This window comes from Anomaloglossus baeobatrachus, chromosome 2 (genome assembly GCF_048569485.1).
Source record: "Anomaloglossus baeobatrachus isolate aAnoBae1 chromosome 2, aAnoBae1.hap1, whole genome shotgun sequence".
Taxonomy (NCBI): domain Eukaryota; kingdom Metazoa; phylum Chordata; class Amphibia; order Anura; family Aromobatidae; genus Anomaloglossus; species Anomaloglossus baeobatrachus.
In genome coordinates, this window is record NC_134354.1 from 773,652,676 (window position 1) to 773,672,512 (window position 19,837).

General features: G+C 42.0%; 1 protein-coding gene across 1 annotated transcript; it reads right to left on the reverse strand.

Annotated features, from left to right (window-relative positions):
• Positions 1 to 233: 233 nt before the first annotated feature.
• On the reverse strand, positions 234 to 19,512 carry FZD4 (frizzled class receptor 4). The gene is made up of 2 exons (XM_075337556.1): positions 18,955 to 19,512; positions 234 to 7,361 (listed from the first exon to the last, which is right to left on the reverse strand). Exons 1-2 carry the CDS (start codon positions 19,207 to 19,209, stop codon positions 6,033 to 6,035), a joined length of 1,584 nt encoding a protein of 527 aa, XP_075193671.1. The 5' UTR covers positions 19,210 to 19,512; the 3' UTR covers positions 234 to 6,032.
• Between the last annotated feature and the right edge of the window lie 325 nt (positions 19,513 to 19,837).

The following is a 19,837-nucleotide window of genomic DNA, read 5'->3' on the forward strand; positions in this document are numbered from 1 at the left end:
CAGAATAACGGCCATCAGGCAGCCCGCCCCCGTGTCTGATTTATAGAATCCGAAGCCAAAAAGGTACCTCTTTATAAACTCTTTTTTTTGGTCAGAAAGGGGGCACAATAATAACAGGGACCTTTCTAGAATGCAGCCCAGGAGCTGCAGAGGGGGAATCTGTTAGGTTTTAGGGGAAATTTCTGCTGACAGGTTCCCTTTAAATGAATATATTGTAAAGTAACGCTCCAAAATGTAGATGAAAATGTGCTTTATTTTATTTTTTGATAAAAAATTAAATATAAAAGATTTGTACAGTGATAAATTATACATTTACATGACATATCCATTAAAGACATATACAAAATGCAACACCCATAAAAGCAGTGTCTATTTTCCACAAAAGTTCACAAATTCATGTCTAACATGAGTATATTACTTGTACCTGGAAGTTTTGTCGATATAGAAGGAGATGTATAGAATGGGCAAATAACTTAGTATGAGATTAGTAAAAAAAATTAGTCTTTCTTCTCGAAATTCCAGAAACAGCCTATGAGCGAAAGTGGTGCCGTTTCTTGCCAAAACAATAACTGAAAAAGACCTTTTTGACCTTTTTTACTAGTCTCAGTTAACCTTTGTCAATGCATTATTCTATATTTCTTTCTCTAAACAGACTTCTACGGCACAAGGACGTTGGCTTTTTCATTTTACTGATAAATTCCCCGAAATCGAAAAAAACAACTCCTATATAGAAAAACATTGGACGTGTGGCTTATTCCAACCAATCAGGTTCAAAATTTCCACTAATCTTTTTGTTTGATAGTTTTTTCTTAAAGGGTTTGTCCACTACTTTAACATTGATGGCCTATTCTTAGGAGAGGTCCTCAATGTTTGATTGGAATCCCCATCAATCAGCTGTTTTCGTCCACGCGGTAACAGGCAGCCGGAAGTGCTCAGTTCCGGAGGTGCCCCGTCTTCCAATAGTTCCTACGGAAGGGTACTGCACATCCACATCCCATTCAAATAAATAGGTGGCGGCAGCAAGCGGCCGAAAATGCTCAGGTCCGGCGCTGCCCAGTCTTCTGATAGTGGCCATGGTCGGGTACTCTACATCTGCCTCCCATTGCAATCAATAGGCGGCGGCAGCAGGCAGCCAGAAATGCTCACTTCTGGAGCTGCCCCGTCTTCTAATAGTGGCTATGGCTGGTTACTGTACATCCGCCTTCCATTCAAATCAATAGGCGGCAGCAGCAGGTGGCTGAAAATGCTCAGCTCCGGAGCTGCTCAGGCTTCTAAAAGTGACCGACACATCCACCTCCTATTGATTTGAATGAGAGGCGGATGTGCAGTATCTATGAGAAGACGGGGCAGCTCCGGAACTGAGCATTTATGGCCAACTCCTGCTGGCACCGAAAACAGCTGATGGGTGGGTGTGCCATGTGTTGGGCCCCGGCCAATCAGACATTGATGACCTATCTTAAGGATCAGCTATCAATGTAAAAGTAGTGGACATCCTCTGTAATACGTCTCAACCCCGGAACTTGGTTAGGCAAAACTGCTGGAAAAAAGTTCATAGTTAACTCTTCTACTGATATAAATATGGTTTATGGTACCTAACATTGTATGACACTTTCAATGATTATCAATTCCCCATCTTAAAGGGCATCAAGTCCAAAAAAAGTAAAATTAAAAACAAAATTCATTGAGTTATCAGTTATTCAGAAAACTTGGATGTCAACCAATACTGTCGTCATCAAAGCGCCCATTGGAATTGTCGCCTTGCTTTTCTTATTTTAGAGCCCCCATAAAGTTGGCTAGATCTGCTGATATCGGTGGGATCAGCCAGTAATCTAATGTGTACAGAGGCCTTCCGATGATATCGAGGAAGAGCAGAACTCGTTGGGACGCCAAAGGCCGATTATTTTGGGGGGGTCTTCCTGTAGATAAGAAGCCTGTCAGCTTCACTCTTACACACCGTAGCGGTTGGACGAGCCGAGTGTTCTTGTGTATGAGGAAGTCAGGAGAGATCATTGATGGTTGAGAACAGTTGGCCACCAGCTATGTAATGGGTTGCTTTTACAGTCACTACCATGCTTGGCATATTTGCCATTGAGGACCCAAAAAAAGTGGTTAGAACTGTATTTTTTTAGTACTTGACATAAGAAGGAGTCAAGAACTTCCATTATGGTGATTAGGAAAAACCTTCAGTTGGATTGATTTAAAAAATCCACTTACATAATGTGACCAAGATTAAATTCCAAAAACTGGACAAAAAAAATGGAAAATGTGACTATGAGAATAGGATATATTTTTCTGAGCACTGATGAGACTTACTGTAATGCCTACATATTGGCTTTCTACCCACTACACCATTGACAACCATGACATCTACTATAGAGGCTAGCACACTGCAAAATGTTGTCAACGGAGGGGCTTCAAGACATCAGTAATATCTACTGTATTGGTTGTCCCTTCTGTTAACACTTAAAGGGGTTGTCCACTACTCTTACATTGTTGGCCTATCCTTAGGATAGGTCATCAATGTCTAATTGGCCGGTGTTCGACAGTCAGCACCACCGCCGATCTGCTGTTCTTCGTGACGATGGTAGCAGGTGGCTGAAAACTTCACATCCGCCTCCTATTGATTTGAATGGGATGCAGATGTATGACACCCGACTATGGCAGCTATCAGTTGACAGGACAGATCCAGAACTGAGCATTTCCGGCTGCCTGCTGCCACCCCGCTGGCACCAAGAACGGCTGATCGCGGAGGTACCGGCTGTCAGACCATGCATTCAGACGGGAAACGCCATCAATGTAAAAGTAATGGACAACCTCTTTAAGGCTTGACTCATTATTGCATTTGCACCTTTTTCTATTTTTTGTTTGCCACTTTTTTGCCCGTTTTTGATTTGCACCTTATTCTTTTTTTTAATTTCCAATCTTTTTCTGTCTCATATTTGGTGTTTTTTTTCAAGTGGGGTTTTTTTGTCTGTTTTTCATTTGCGCCTTATTCTGTTTTTAAATTTGGAGCTTTTTCTTCCTTGTTTTTGGAGGTTTTCACCTGTTTTTTTTTTCAGTTTCTCATTATTTTTCTTTTAATTTGAGCCTTTTTAAGTCTTTTTTTATTTGTTTCCCTTTTATATTATGTTCACCATTATGAGAGGGGTTTTAGGTTTCCAGTTGTTTTTGGTCGACTCATCAATTGTGACTTTTTTTAAAAAATAAAAAATTGCACAATTGAAGCATCCTCCCCCCCCCACACATTTACGCCGCCACCTCTCCCCCTCCTCACCAAGTGATTTTATATACTTTTGATATGCTTTTTGTCACATTTTAGCTAAAAAGTTGCAAAAAAAAAGTTTAAAGACGAAAAAATCAAGAGTATTTTTGATTTTCCGCATGGATGAGGTGTACCATTTTGAATCATTTGGTGTAAAAAAAAAAAAACAAGAAAAAAACAAAAAAAGAGATGTGGCTTTAAAAAATCAAGCAAATGGTTAATAGTGGGGTCAGCACCTTCTAATATGGTGACTTTGCTCCTCCATTGACAACATTAATTGTAGAAACCAACACATTGCATGCTAAAATTAAAAAAAAAACACCATGTTCAATATGAAGCAATAATATAAATAAAAAGATAAAAATAAAATAAAAAAATAAAAAAAACTGCAATGTTTAGGTGTCGAGGGAGTCAGAACATGCTGCAATTTTTTTGTAACAGGTGAAGTTAAAGTATGTGAGACGTTGCATAGTTCTTCTTAACCGAGGGTCCTTGAGGAGCACCTGTTCAGTCGACTGCAAAAGTGGACGCCATAGTATGGGCTGACAACTGCCGAGCCTATGAAATCAATAGTAAGTGGTGACATCAGCAAGGCATACTCTATGTAAAACTATAAATGTGCCTTAGACCTCGATGACATCACTAACTACTAGTGACATCACTGGCTGCTACCATATTTAGCCATTTTTTTGCCAGACATCATTTCAGCAGCAGATCGATAGAATACTATCTATATAGGAGTTGTGTAAAGTTCCATAGGCTGATAATACTTTTTTTTCTATTTTATTTTTTTTTTCTTTTCAATATTTGACCATATAATTCACAAAGGCACCACGCATATACTAATTCTATATACAGTGAGCAAATAGTGCATTGTTTCTCATTCCTTTTTAATCCCTATGAGCCTCTTCGGTTTTCTATATATTTTCACGTTTAGTGCATTATAAACTCACAAAAACACAAAAAAAAATCTAGGACCTTCTGTCAAATTCCTCTATCTTTTAGACCCGTCAAGTACAATGCAAAAAGTTTATAAAAAAAAAAAATATAGACTACGAAGAGTTTGGATACCAAGTAGAAAACTTTTTTTTTTTTTAGTCTGAAACGCGTGCGTCCTACATTGTGCTTGGATTTATTCGGAGTGCCAATTTTATGTTTTGAAATAAGCTTTTGAAAAAATATTGGATCAAGAATCGTCAAAAAGTCTATGAATTTAAAAAAAAAACAGACTACGAAGTGTTTGGAGAGCAAATAGAAGATGAATAAGGACCTTTTTTAGTCTGAAACGCGTGGGAAAAACTATAACATCTTTAGATTTTTTTGTGAGTGCCAATTTTTACATTATGAAATCATTTTTTTGAAAACGTCTTAATCAAGAATTGGCAAAAAGTCTATGAATTAAAAAAAAAACAGAATACAAAGCGTTTGGAGAGCCAATAAAAGATGATTAAGGACTTTTTTTTAGTCTGAAACGCGTGGTAACTACATCATGCTTGGATTTATTATGAGTCCTAATGTTTATGTTTTGAAATAAGTTTTTGAAAAAAATTTCAGTTGTAAAAATCTTCTATTTGCTATGCCAACTTTGGCCACAGGGGGCAGGAGTGGCATTTCCATGCTGAGAATTATTGAAAGTCTCAAGTAAGGCGAGCTGGACTACACCTGTTTGCATATGATTAGTTTGGACCTGGACTAATCCATAGCGAATGCGCCTACAAGGTTTAACTTTTTGGATCATTTTGTACTAAAGTCTACATTTTGGAACTTTGATTGCTATGACAGGTTCACTTTTTGTATTATCTTCTATAGCATCATTCTACCTAAAAAATAGGTAAATTGTCATCAGAAAGTCTACAACGGTTTGTCCGTCTTTGCTCATAATGCCTGACCAGCCAATATCAGGTCTACAACGGTTTGTCCGTCTTTTGCTCATAATGCTTGACCAGCCAACATCAGAAGGTCTATGACAGTTTGTCCGTCTTTGCTCATAATGCTTGACCAGCCAACATAAGAAGGTCTACGACGGTTTGTCCTTCTTTGCCCATAATGCTTGACCAGCCAAGATCAGAACGTCTACAACGGTTTATCCGTCTTTGCCCATAATGCTTGACCAGCCAAGATCAGAAGGTCTACAACGGTTTGTCCGTCTTGACCAGCCAAGATATGGATATTGAGCCTTTCCCGTATTTGAGAATTGGTTAGATTTGATCGTAACACACAAAATAATGAAAATATTTTAGTTAATAAGGCACCACAGAGTCAAAGCTAAATAAGAGTTTCCAGTGTTCAGTGGCTTCGCTTTTTATGTCGGATGTATTAGAATATACCTTGGGCAGTGTTTTCTCTGTGGGCCAAAACACTGGCAAAGCGTTGTGCCTTGGTTCTCCTTGGTAGTCCTATCCCTTAATCTTAGTCTCGGAAGCAGCCTTCCAGTCGTGTACAAGTTCTAAGACTTTACCACAGTGTAACCAATAAAATTTGATGTTTTTTTCTCTTTTAAAACATAAAAAAGTCTTGGCCGATGAGTGACAACTCCCTTGACACTAGCAAGCAAGGCCAATCTACTTTTCTGTTTCCTGAGGTCATTGGCTTTTACCGCTTGGGACAACCTTCAGTTCCGCAACTAAGCACAGAAATAATTCAGACAATTTTGGGGCAACCATTAGATAGAAAAATTAATGTCCCCTAAAATTATTCTGAAGGTTGTAAACCCTATGGATCCATAGGAGAATTCAGTTTTACGATGAAGTATTACAATGAAGACCTCAAGCTATACCACAGTCTCATTCCCTTTTCCCGGCTTAACCCACGCATCCGCCCTTTTCTTCCTTTTAACTTTTTCTGAGTTTACTAATCTGTTGGAACACTTTTGCCATGTATGCAGCGTCTTGGCCGACCAGATCCACATTCCAGAAGTGATGCCTACCAACAGAGACATAAATATCTTTAGCATCTCCACCGCCATGTTGGAGTCATCAGACGTGTACCGGAAAACCGGCCAATTGGAGATTTCGTAAAAATAACAAGCGATGACACATGTGGCTGGCACCGTATACAAAACTGAAAAGACGCCAATTTTTACCATCAGTCTTTCCAATTTATCAGTTTTTGTCCCATCTTTTTGAAGATTTGATCTAATTTTAAACAAGGCCACGAGGCCGGCAGCTATAAACAGAGTCCCAATCACCAAATAGGTAAAAAGAGGGGCAACCACAAAGCCGGTTAGGGCATCGATGTTTTGATTGCCGACGTAACATAACCCGGTCAACTCATCAGCATCTACGAGTCTCATGATCAATATAACGATGGTTTTTACAGCCGGAATAGCCCAGGCGGCAATGTGAAAATAGGAACTGTGCATTTCAATAGCTTCATGACCCCATTTGAGACCAGCAGCGAGAAACCAGGTCAATGTCAGAATAACCCACCAGATGGAGCTAGCCATCCCAAAAAAGTACATTAGCAAGAAAATGATCGCACAACCTGTGTTCTTCAGCCCTTCTTGAATAAGGACAGGTTCTGCCGCCTCTTCAAAATCACAGGATATTCTTTCTCGACCCACCGTTAACCTCACAATGTAAGCAATGCTATAAATATTATAACACATGCTGAGGAAGATGATGGGTCTCTCGGGGTAGGAAAACCTGGATGAGTCAATCAAAAATGTAAGAACGGTAAAAGCCGTGGATATGAAGCACAAGCTGGCCCATACGGTCATCCATATGTCGGTGAATTCCTTAGACAGACGGCTATAGAGGCCGGCGTCGTAGCCGCACTTCAAGACACAAGTCATGCTTCTTTTCACCCAAGTATACTGCTCTGCATTTGGTCCAAAGCCGGTGCAGTCTTCTCCCGGCAGAAGGGACGTCTTGGTGTGCATCGGGACCTCTTCATCTCCGGGACCCTCCATGCACATATGATTGTGGTCATTCTGAGGTGGGAATTTGCTGCAATTTAAGCCGTCCGGCCAAGTAAATCCAAATTCCTTAAGGACGGGCTCACACCTTTTCTTGACTGAAAGGCACATGCCACCGCAGGGACCAATCGGGATGTTAATTTTCTCAGTGCACATGGGAACGTACACGGAACAGAGGAAAAACTGAAAGCAGAAAGAATAAAAAAGATTAGTAATCAAAAATTAAGGCAAAATTAAGAAAAAGTTTACACCTTTGTTTAACATTCTCTGAACTTTGGGGGGAAAAAAAACTTTCAAAAAGTAACACCCGGCACTAGATCTTACACTGCTTTTGAGACGGTGACATTTTGTTTGGTAAACTCAAATATTCTTATTGTTTTGAGTGAAAACGGGAGAAAAAAAATCCCAGCCGGCCTCTTTGGCTTAGAAATGTAATACAAGGACGAATGTAAACGAAATACTTTACTAATCAAGTTAGAGGTAAACACCACTAAGAGCTCCTCGGGAACAATGATTTATTTTATATTCCCACCCGACCTTTCAACCTAAACCATTTTCCTCCTGAACATCCCATAGGCCTGGGCTCTGTGTAACCCCTGGTATCATAAACTGTTTGCTTTTGTTTGATTAAGTGCTGTGAATTATCATGTTCTTATCAGCAATCTTCCCACCTGGGATCAGTAACAGTCTCCATCTGGAAGCTTTTCAACTGTCTCGGTCCCTTCAAGTCTCAATACTTGCTTTATTTCCCTTTCTTTAGTCAAATATCACAGCTGTCTCCCCCCCCTCCTTCCCCGTGACTAGGGCCAGACAATTATACAATGAGCCTCTTCAGATTGGTAGAGGATAAGGGTCTGCTAGAGGTAACCATCCTAAGGGGTGCTTCACACACAGCGAGCTCGCTGCCGAGATCGCTGCTGAGTCACGCTTTTTGTGACGCAGCAGTGACCTCATTAGCGATCTCGCTGTGTGTGACACTGAGCAGCGATCTGGCCCCTGCTGCGAGATCGCTGCTCATTACACACAGCTATGGTTCGTTTTCTTCAAAGCCGCTCTCCCGCTGTGACACACAGATCGCTGTGTGTGACAGCGAGAGAGCGACAAATGAAGCGAGCAGGGAGCAGGAGCCGGCGTCTGACAGCTGAGGTAAGCTTGTAACCAAGATAAACATCGGGTAACCAAGGTGGTTACCCGATATTTACCTTAGTTACCAGCCTCCGCAGCTCTCACGCTGCCTGTGCTGCCGGCTCCGGCTCTCTGCACATGTAGCTGCTGTACACATCGGGTTAATTAACCCGATGTGTACAGCAGCTAGGAGAGCAAGGAGCCAGCGCTAAGCAGTGTGCGCGGCTCCTTGCTCTCTGCACATGTAGCTGCATTACACATCGGGTTAATTAACCCGATGTGTACAGCAGCTAGGAGAGCAAGGAGCCAGCGCTCAGTGTGCGCGGCTCCCTGCTCTCTGCACACACAGCTAAGCGGTGTGCGCTGGTAACTAATGTAAACATCGGGTAACCATACCCGATGTTTACCTTAGTTACCAGTCTCCGCAGCTTCCAGACGGCGGCTCCGTGCAAGCGCAGCGTCGCTTGCACGTCGCTGCTGGCTGGGGGCTGTTCACTGGTCGCTGGTGAGATCTGCCTGTTTGACAGCTCACCAGCGACCATGTAGCGATGCAGCAGCGATCCTGACCAGGTCAGATCGCTGGTCGGATCGCTGCTGCATCGCTAAGTGAGAAGGTACCCTAAGGCCTTTTAAATGACTTAGGATACAAAGCCAAAACATAAACTCCTTGTAGCTAAAAGTCAATACTGACCTTTTAAGAAGCCTCGCCATATGACTGAGGATCAGAGGCCAGTCCAGTTCTCATGTGGCAAGACCCTTTAAAGGCCCTTTGAAGGATCGATATTGACTTTTAGCTAAATTTCGATCCTTTAAAGGGTCTTGCCATGCGACTTCTGATTTGGCTTCTTATCCTAAGTCATGAGGCGAGGCCCTATAGAAGGTCAATATTTACTTTTAGGATTGCTACCTCCATTAGGTGGCACAAGAGTTCTTTTCCTCTCTGAAGACTGGGACTATAAACAGTTTCCATCTGGTAGCTTTTCAACTGTCTCGGTCCCTTCAAGTCTCAATACTTGCTTTATTTCCCTTTCTTTAATCAAATATTACAGCTGTCTCCTCCCTTTCCTGTGACTAGGGCCAGACAATTATACAAGGAGCCTGTTCAGATTGGTAGAGGACAAGGGCCTACTGGAGGTAGCAATCTCAAGGCCTGCCACATGACTTAGGATAGGAAACCAAACCATAAACTCATTGGAGCTGAAAGTCAATACTGACCCTTTATAGACTTCACCATATGACTTAAGAAAGCAAGCCAATCCATAAACTCATTGGAACTAAAAGTGAATACTGAACCTTTAAGAGGCCTCCCCATATGACTTAGGATAGAAGCCAAACCATAAACTCCTTGAAGCTAAAAGTCAATACTGACCCTTTAAGAGACCGCACCATATGACTTAGGATAGAAAGCCAAAGCATAAACTCCTTGGAGCTAAAAGTCAATACTGACCCTTTAAGTGGCATCACCATAAGACTAAAGGCCCCGTCACACTAAGCAACATCGCTAGCAACATCGCTGCTAACGAACAACTTTTGTGACGTTGCTAGCGATGTTGCTGTGTGTGACATCCAGCAACAACCCGGCCCCTGCTGTGAGGTCGTTGGTTGTTGCTGAATGTCCTGGGCCATTTTTTAGTTGTTGCTGTCCCGCTGTGAAGCACAGATCGCTGTGTGTGACAGCGACAGAGCAACAACTAAATGTGCAGGAGCAGGAGCCGGCTTCTGCGGAGGCTGGTAACCACAGTAAACATTGGGTAACCAAGAAGCCCTGTCCTTGGTTACCCGATATTTACCTTTGTTACCAGCCTCCGCCGCTCTCACTGTCAGTGCCGGCTCCTGCTCTGTGCACATGTAGCTGCAGGACACATCGGGTTAATTAACCCGATGTGTGCTGTAGCTAGGAGAGCAGGGAGCCAGCACTAAGCATTGTGCGCTGCTCCCTGCTCTGTGCACATGTAGCTACAGCACACATCGGGTAATTAACCCGATGTGTGCTGTAACTAGGAGAGCAGGGAGCCAGCGCTCAGTGTGCGCTGCTCCCTGTTCTCTGCACGTGTAGCTCCGTGCGCTGGTAACCAAGGTAAATATCGGGTTGGTTACCCGATATTTACCTTAGTTACCAAGCGCAGCATCTTCCACGCGGCGCTGGGGGCTGGTCACTGGTTGCTGGTGAGCTCACCAGCAACTCGTGTAGCGACGCTCCAGCGATCCCTGCCAGGTCAGGTTGCTGGTGGGATCGCTGGAGCGTCGCAGTGTGACATCTCCCCAGCAACCTCCTAGCAACTTACCAGCGATCCCTATCATTGTTGGGATCGCTGGTAAGTTGCTTAGTGTGACTGGACCTTTAGGATAGGAAGCCAAACCATAAACTCCTAAACTCTTTGGGGCTAAAGTCAATACTGATGCTTTAAGAGGCCTCACCATATGACTTAGGATAGGAAGCCAAACCATAAACTCCTTGGAGCTAAAAGTCAATACTGACCCTTTAAGAGGCCCCACCATATGACTTAAGAAAAGAAGCTAAACCATAAACTCCTTTGGGCTAAAAATCAATACTGACCCTTTAAAAGGCAGTGCCATATTACTTAGGATAGGAAGCCAAACCATAAACTACTTGCCTATAAAACAATACTGACCCTTTATACGGCATCACCATATGTCTTAGGAAAAGAAGCCAAACCATAAACGCCTTTGGGCTAAAAGTCAATATTGACCCTTTAAGAGGCCTCACCATATGACTTAAGAAAGGAAGCCAAACCAGAACTTATGTAGCAAGACCCTTTAAAGGATTGATATTGACTTTTAGCTAAAGAGCGATCCTTTAAAGGGTCTTGCCACGTGACTTCTGTTTTGGCTTCTTATCCTAAGTCATGTGTTGAGGCACTTTAGTGGGTCGATTTTGACTGTTAGGATTGCTCCGTCCAATAGGTGGCGCGAGAGTTCAAGTTCTCTTTTTCTCTGAAGTCTACTTGCATATTTTAATTTGCAGGGGAGCATTGCATGATCTATAAAGCCCATCATATACTTTAGCTGTTGACCGAACGATGGTTCAGCCGATCATTGAGCTCATCACCCGACTCCACAAAACAAAAAAACGCTCGTTCGGGTGAGCAGTCCAGGATTATCTATGAGAAAGCCACTGCCAGATATCTGTAGTGGTGGGTTATCTCTCGAAAAACAAAAGGGAACTGGATACCAAAATCAGATATGTTGGATATTTAACTTGACAAATGATTGTCCAGGGTCTCCTTATAAATTAGACTGTTACTATTGTTGGGTTTCGATTACATTAGGCTGTAAATATGGGACTTTAGCCTTCCAATGTCAACTTGGCACTCTCTGAAAGGAGAAACTTTACCCCTTAGGCTATGTGCCCACGCTAGAATGTCCCTGCGGATTTTTTTGCCTGAAAATCCGCGACTTTCGCGGCAAATCCGCACCCGCGGATTTGCCGCGGATTTACCGCGGATTTGCCGCGGATTTTGATGCGGATTTTTTTTTTTTTTTTTCCCCATTCAAAGCCAAAAATCCGCACCAAATCTGCACCAAACAATTGACATGCTGCAGATTTTTCCGGATCAAAATCCGCGGAAAATCCGCCGCGGAAAAATCCGCAGCATGGGCACAGCATTTCCAAAATGCCATTGAAATGGCTTGGAAGTGCTGCTGCTGCAGATTTTCGGCAAATCCGCGGTAAATCCGCGGCAAAATCCGCGGTAAATCCTGTAGCGTGGGCACATAGCCTTAGACAACCTAGGGCTAGACAACAGATTGGGACATCTAAACCTGGGCAACTGATAGGTGATAATAAAGTTGCATGTACATGGCTATGAACCAAGCTGATCACTTATTTTCTCACAACTCCTGTAAAAAAATCTTAGCTCGAAATTGTGCCACTTTTTGATAGTTTTTGCAAATGTGGCCTATTAGTGGCCACCTGGAGCTTTTAAGTAGAGATGAACGGACCCATGGAAGTTTGGTTCACTGGATTCAGCCGGACTTTAGAAAAAGTTTGGTTCGGGACCCAGACTTGACCAGAACCCCAATGGAAGTCACTGATTGGGCAGTTCAGCTCTCCGCCCACATATAGCTAGCTATAAATTGAGCAGTTCCGGAGGAGGGTTGGGTTTTTTTGCTGTGGGTTTGGACACACTACATCAGATAATGTTGTTGTTACCCCCAATGCGAGCTATTCAGAGACTGCAAGTGTCTCGCACTGGGGTGAACACTGAGCGCAACTGTAATGCTCACAGCCAGTGTAGAGGCAGCAAGCATTGTTAGTGGACCCACTGGACACCAGGGGGGACCTGGGCTTACTCCTTAGTGGGAGGGTCTTAACTAAGTGCCCATCCACAGTGAGGGGTACACCAGTTACCACTCCCAGGGCAGTGACCGGGACTGTGGTAGCTGACCCCAGGACAGGTGATAGACTCTGATATAAGCACAGGTGCACACAGGTACAGGCGGGATGTCTGTGGGAGACAGGTTTGGACAGATATGGTGTGCATGAAAGGGGCAGACAGGTATGGGAAGGTAGGTACTAAAGACAAACACAGGGGTAACAGGACAGGAGCTAAAGACCTCCTGACAACTAGCTACAGTATGTAGCAGACAGAAGACTGACTGACTAACTCATGTTGTTAAGAGAAGGGCCGTGTGCGCATCTTAGGTGTACTCCCGAGAACACTGTACGGCATGTACAGTGCTCAGGAGGGGAAGGAGGCAGCAGCACACGTGGATGACCGGGGAAGTGCAGGGGAAGACATGACCCGGCTGGGGTGGTGGGTCTCTGCAGAGACACCGGCGCTACAGCACCCAAGCACAAAGATGCTCGATCACGTGGTCAGTATACATAAAGCACCTGAACTCCAAATTCGAACACTGATTTTTTTAATAAAGTCTGTGTTCGGTACGAACATCAAACTTCACCGTTCGGGTTCGCTCATCTCTACATTTTAAGGCTACAATGTTTAGTAATTCATGTTATCCAACAATATCATGGCCTAAAGGGTGCTTTACATGCAGCGACATCGCTAGCGATGTCGCTTGTGAAAGCACCCGCCCTCGTCGTGTGTGCATCACGGGAAAATCGCTGCCCGTGACGCACAATATTGCTAGTTACCGTCACACGTACTTACCTTCCTAGCGATGTCGCTGTGGCCGGCGAACAGCCTCTTTTCTAAGGGGGCGGTTCATGAGGCATCACAGCGACGTCACACGGCAGGCGTCCAATATAAGCGGAGGGGCAGAGAGCAGCCACATGAAAGACACGCCCACCTCGTTGCCAGAGGATGCAGGTACGGTGTTGTTCGTCGTTCCTGGGGTGTCACACGTAGCGATGTGTGCTGCCTCAGGAACGACGAACAACCTGTGTCAAAAAGCAGCAACGATTTTTTGGAAATGGATGACGTGTCAACAACCAACGATTTGGTAAGTATTTTGCATCGTTAGCGGTCGCTCTTACGTGTCACGCGCAACGACGTCGCTAACGAGGCCGGATGTGCGTCACGAATTCCGTGACCCCAATGACATCTCGTTAGCAATGTCGTTGCGTGTAACGGGGCCTTTAGACTTGGAACCATTGGGTAATACAAACTGGTCCTTTGAAAAATAGGCAACACAAGCTACGTAACCCAAGTCTAGAAGCTTGTTTTCAGCTTTGTGGACGTAGTTGCCATAGGTAAAATGTTAAAGCCAAAAACAAATGCGCGAACTAATAGGGGGGAAATTCGTATCACTTGTCAAAAGATTTGTCCATAAACGTAGTTGTCACTTGACCCTTGTCCAGGTATCAAAATTAAATTAAAAAAAGATTATATTTAGAATTTATAAATATATTTGCATAAATAATCTTTATGGAAAAAATTCTAAAATATTAAATATATTTAGGTAGTCAAAATTTTTAGAAAAATACATTTCCAAAAATGAAAAAATAGCAATTTTTGCCAAGACTTTTTGTAACCAAGATCTTTTTAAGATAATTCTGCCTATGATCCTTTTAGCTTTGTCTCTTTTTGTGTCTCTCTCCTTCCAAGTCTCAATACTCTCTTTCTTTCCCTTTTCTTTAAGTAATTATCGCAGAGATCTCACTAATGGGGAATTCAATATGCCCGGGTTTTCTTTAACAGGCTCAAATTAGCAGGGATTCTAATCTGACTCCCACAAGAAGAAAAAAATGACAAGTAAATGGATCAGCCCTCACATTCCAGCCATGCAGCTTGTCACTCTCACAAAGACCTAAAATCCTTATATCAACAATTTGTGTGCAAAGTGTCAAAGAGTCGATCTGCTCGCGGGGAGCATTCCACCAACTCTGTGCCAACAAGCATCTCAAAAACCGCCAAAGACACTGGCTGTGGCAGCCAAAAAAAGAATAGAAAGACTTCTTCACAACTCCCGGAAAGTTTTATGCAGAATTGTGTCAAACTTTTAAAACTTTTTGATGGCCGAGTCTTTTAACACTCTCTGCTCGCCTACACTTTTTATCTAGATTGTATCTTCCTGCCAGTAGGGTGCAATCCTAATTTTATTTTAGGATTTTACTTATTTTAATTGACTTCCCCCTAAAAAAAATTAATTTTCTTGTCTGTAGCAAAATCAAAATTGTACTAAAATGACCCCATGTGAATTTGGCAACACGGCTTTTTACAGCTCCTAAGTGGCAACCATTTCTATTTCACGTAGTCTCCTAGTTTCCTACCAACCTTGACCATCACATGAATCTATATTATTGGCCTTGTTCCCACCTTGTTTGTAGTTTTTGAAGGTTTTAAATTAAAAAAAAAGGATTGGGATTCCCTTAAGGACATAATTTTAGATCTTTATGATTGGCCAATCCCTATGACCTCTTCAATGGATACCAACACCCCTTGTCATCTATACACACCCAAATCGGAGATGAAATCTATAAATTATATTTGTACATTCAAGTGGACCTCACATGGATTGATATTTTTGCATTTTTGAGGGTTCTTTTTAGTTCAGGTTACTAGCTAAAGCAAAAACCCGTAAGAAGATCTTTATGGTTGGCCAATCCCTATGGACTCTTCATTGGACACCCATATTACCTGTCATTTACACACACCCAAGTCAGAGTTGACATCTACTGTATAAATTATATTTATACACTCAGGTAGACCTCACATGCATTGATATTTTTGAATTGCTGAGGGTCTTTTTTAAATTCAGGTTACTAGTTAAAGCAAAAACCCTTTAGAAGATCTTTATTGTTGGCCAATACCTATGGACTTACTAATGAACACCAATATTACGTGTCATCTACATGCACCCAAAACGGAGATGACATCTATAAATTATATTTATACACTCAAGTGATCTCACATACATTGATAATTTTGCATTTTTGACTATTTTTTTTTTTTTTTTTTTTTAAACTCAGGTTACTATTTAGCCCAACCCTATGGACTCTCCAATGGATGCCAATACTACCTGTCATCTACACACATCCAAAACGGAAATGACATCTATAAATATTTATATACTTAAGTGGACCTCACATGCATTAATATTTTTGAATTTTTGAGGGGTTTTTTTAGTTCAGGTTACTAGTTAAAGCAAAAGCCCTTAAGAAGATCTTTATGGTTGGCCAATCCCTATGGACTCTCTAATGGACGCTAATACCACCTGTCATCTACACACACTAAAATTAGAGATGAAATGTATAAATGATATACACTCAAGTGGACCTCACATGCATTGATATTTTTCAATTTTGGGGGGATTTTAAATTCAGGTTATTAGTTAAATCTTTATGGTGGGGCAATCCCTATGGATTCTCTAATGGATGCAAATACCACCTGTTAACTACAAACACCCAATATGGAGATGAGATCTATAAATTATATTTATACACTCAAGTTGACCTCACATTCATGGATAGTTTTGAATTTTTGGGGGGATTTTTTAATTCAGGTTACTAGTTAAAGCAAAAACCCTTAAGAAGATCTATATGGTTGGCCAACCCTATGGCCTCTCCAATAGATGCCAACACCACTTGTCATCCACATGCACCCAAAACGGAGATGACAGCTATAAATTCTAGTTAAGAAGATTTTTATGATTGGACAACTCTTATGGACTCTCCAATAGATGCCAACACAACTTGTCATCCACACGCTCCCAAATTAAAGATGACATCTATAAAATATATTTAAGAAGATTTTTATGGTTGGTCAACTCTTATCGACTTTTCAATGGATGCCAATACCACCTGTCATCTACACACACCCGAAATGGAAATGACATCTATAAAATATATTTAAGAAGATCTTTATGGTTGGCCAACTCTTATGGACTTTCCAATGGATGCCAATACCACCTGTCATCTACACACACCCGAAATGGAAATGACATCTATAAAATATATTTAATATTTTTATGGTTGGCCAACTCCTATGGACTCTCCAATGGACGCCAATACCACCTGTCATCTACACAAACCCGAAATGGAAATGAAATCTATAAAATATATTTAAGAAGATTTTTATGGTTGGCCAACTCTTATGGACTTTCCAATGGACGCCAATACCACCTGTCATCTACACACACCCGAAATGGAAATGAAATCTATAAAATATATTTAAAAAGATTTTTATGGTTGGCCAACTCTTATGGACTTTCCAATGGATGCCAATACCACCTGTCATCTACACACACCCGAAATGGAAATGACATCTATAAAATATATTTAAGAAGATCTTTATGGTTGGCCAACTCCTATGGACTCGCTAATGGACCCCAATACCACCTGTCATTTACACACATCAAAAACAGAGATGAGATGTATACATTATATTTATATATTCAAGTGGATCTCACGTTCATTGATATTTTTGAATTTTGGGGGGATTTAAAATTAAGGGGGAAAGCCCAAATGAAGTGTTTACTAAGGATAAATTTGTATACAGTTCAGGGGAGCATTTACGGTGGTAGTTAATTCCTCATCATTGCTGTCCTTCTTCTCTCAATGTAGGGGACTGTTAGCACTCTCAGTTGATGGAATGGGGAGGACAAGTTTTTGGAAATTTAAGCATCCTAAATTTGCTTAATTGCTATACTCAAATTGTTCCTTTCAGAGGATACGTTTTACGGGATTGCTTTGCAACCCATAATGGGTAATGATTTTGACCCTTTGGGTATTTTTATGTTGGTGCTTTAGGACTACGTCAGGGACGGTGTAATGATTCTCTGATCACCTTGTGGAACTATATTGATGATGACAGTGATAACAATCCCATTATCATACACAGCTTGTTTCTTTACCATTCTAATGGGCACTCACAAGAGGGTCCATCACATGACTTGTCCTAATAGTCATGCAAATTTACCTGAAACTTGAAATTCACTTGCTACTTGTACAAATCAGTTCTTTGCACATTTACTGTAAACACCATCCCACAGAAAAATCCATGCAATCATTTACAGGTTATAAAAAAAATCTATAGACCAGGTTGGGTTGTGTGTTCATTATTAAGGTATGTTAATGCATTTTTACCAGGGTGTAGCCCCGGCCATCATCCTCTCAGGCAGTAGAAGCAATTAAAAACTTGCATTGCCCTTAAGGGAAGCATGATCCACCCATGATAAGACCATCTACATTTACGTTTTGATAGAACCTTCCAACTTTTTGAAAAACTTCAAAAGTTAACTTCTCAAACTTTGTTTTGAGAAGAAAAAAAAAGTCCAAAAGCGTGGGTCTATGACATTGGGTCAAAGGCTACATGCATTTGACGTTTCAAAGCAGTTAAACTCAAGAAGTGAGGTTAATTATTAACAAAAACAACATTCTACCTACACAAGCAAATGGTATTTTTGTATAATGACTCACAGAGGAAAAAAAAAACTACCGAGAAGCTGAGTTTTTGATAGCAGCAAATCTGAAATCGTACTGATAAAGCAAAGACGGACTTGTCATTTCTCTCTAGCACCAACCCACGAGGTCGGACAGTGAAGTAGGTTTACTGGCAGTCCTGTGTAAAACAGGTAACGACACATGGGGATCTCTCCGTGAGGACAAACTTAGCTCTGATCGTAAGCATGAGATTGACGATGGCAATAAATATGCAAAGTACTAAGAAGGAGATAGTTTTAGACTTTTTACAAGACCAAACTTCTAAAGGTATGACTGGACTTCAAGTTGACCATCAACTGGATAGTCAGAATAACTAGAAAGCTAATGTTTTTGGCCCCAAACACAAACAAAAAAGGGTCCTTGAACCAGAATGGTATATAGACCCTTTTCAGTTCAATAACTCAACAAAATGCACAATTCCACCGACTTTGGAATAGGAAGTGGTCTCCTTCCACCAGCTTTGGAGTTAGTTGGAAGTGGTCTCCTTCCACCAGCTTTGAAGTTGGAAGTGGCCACCTTCCAGCAGCTTTGGTGTTGGAAGTAGTCTCCTTCCACCAGCTTTGGAGTTGGAAGTAGTCTCCTTCCACCAGCTTTGGAGTTGGAAGTAGTCTCCTTCCGCCAGCTTTGGAGTTGGAAGTGGCCTCCTTACATCAGCTTTGAAGTTGGAAGTGGCCTCCTTACCTCTTGGGCTCTGGTTGCACCAATGATATGTCCGCCCCTGATCACAAAATCACTAAAAGAACTACTATACCCATAATTTTGCCCTTGGATGAACCTACCCACCTGTAGCTGGCTGGAGCATCCATACTGTATCAGAGGCGTGAAGGTGGTCAGCTGAAGTTCTGCATCCGACTGCAATTCATGGCCAACCAAATTAGGCATTTTGGTAACATTGTAACCAAGGTTCTGACACATGGAAATCCTGATAGGGTCACATCGCCTTTCCTCTTCGTCACCAAAAGCGTAAACTTCCCCTGCCAAGCAGTAGAGGATAGGCAGATACAATACAAGTGACCAAAGCTTGGATTTTACTCCCATCTTTTCCTTAAAATCTTAGATCCTCATATGAAGAAGGAGAAGAACCAGGTTAAGACTCAAAGTCTCAAAAGAGTGAAGATCAATTGCAGGGAGGGGGGAAAAAAAGTTGCCAAAAAGTTGCTGTAACTTTTCCAAAAGTTTTCTTTGTATTCCTTTTTAACAGTTTCCAAGGGATTGTTGCAATCCGAGCAATGTGTTCGTGAGCTGCGGAAATGATATCGTATCAACTCATGAAGTTAAAAATGGCATTCCCAGAAAGATGTGTGGCCAGAGGCGGCTTCCTGCAGTCAGTCCTTGGCTTGATCACTGGCTCATCTAACCAGCTCTGGGCTCTGCTCTGTGTTTCTAACTGTACTGGGAGAGGAGGAGGCAAAAGAGAGAAGAGGGAGGGAGGATGAGGAGGCTACGACTTCCATAGAGGCTCAGTCCAGGCAGGTTCTCATGTTTCCCTCCACTCTATTCAGTTCACCCTGCACTGTTTTATTAACCCTGTCTGTGCTGGGCTGACCCAACCCGCAAGCAAATGGGGAAGGAAACCCTCCCAAGGCTTTGTCTCCGGTTTGACCTCAAGGGTTAATGAGTCTTCCTCTGGTGTTTGGGGACTTTCTCTCTAGAGATTTTCACACTG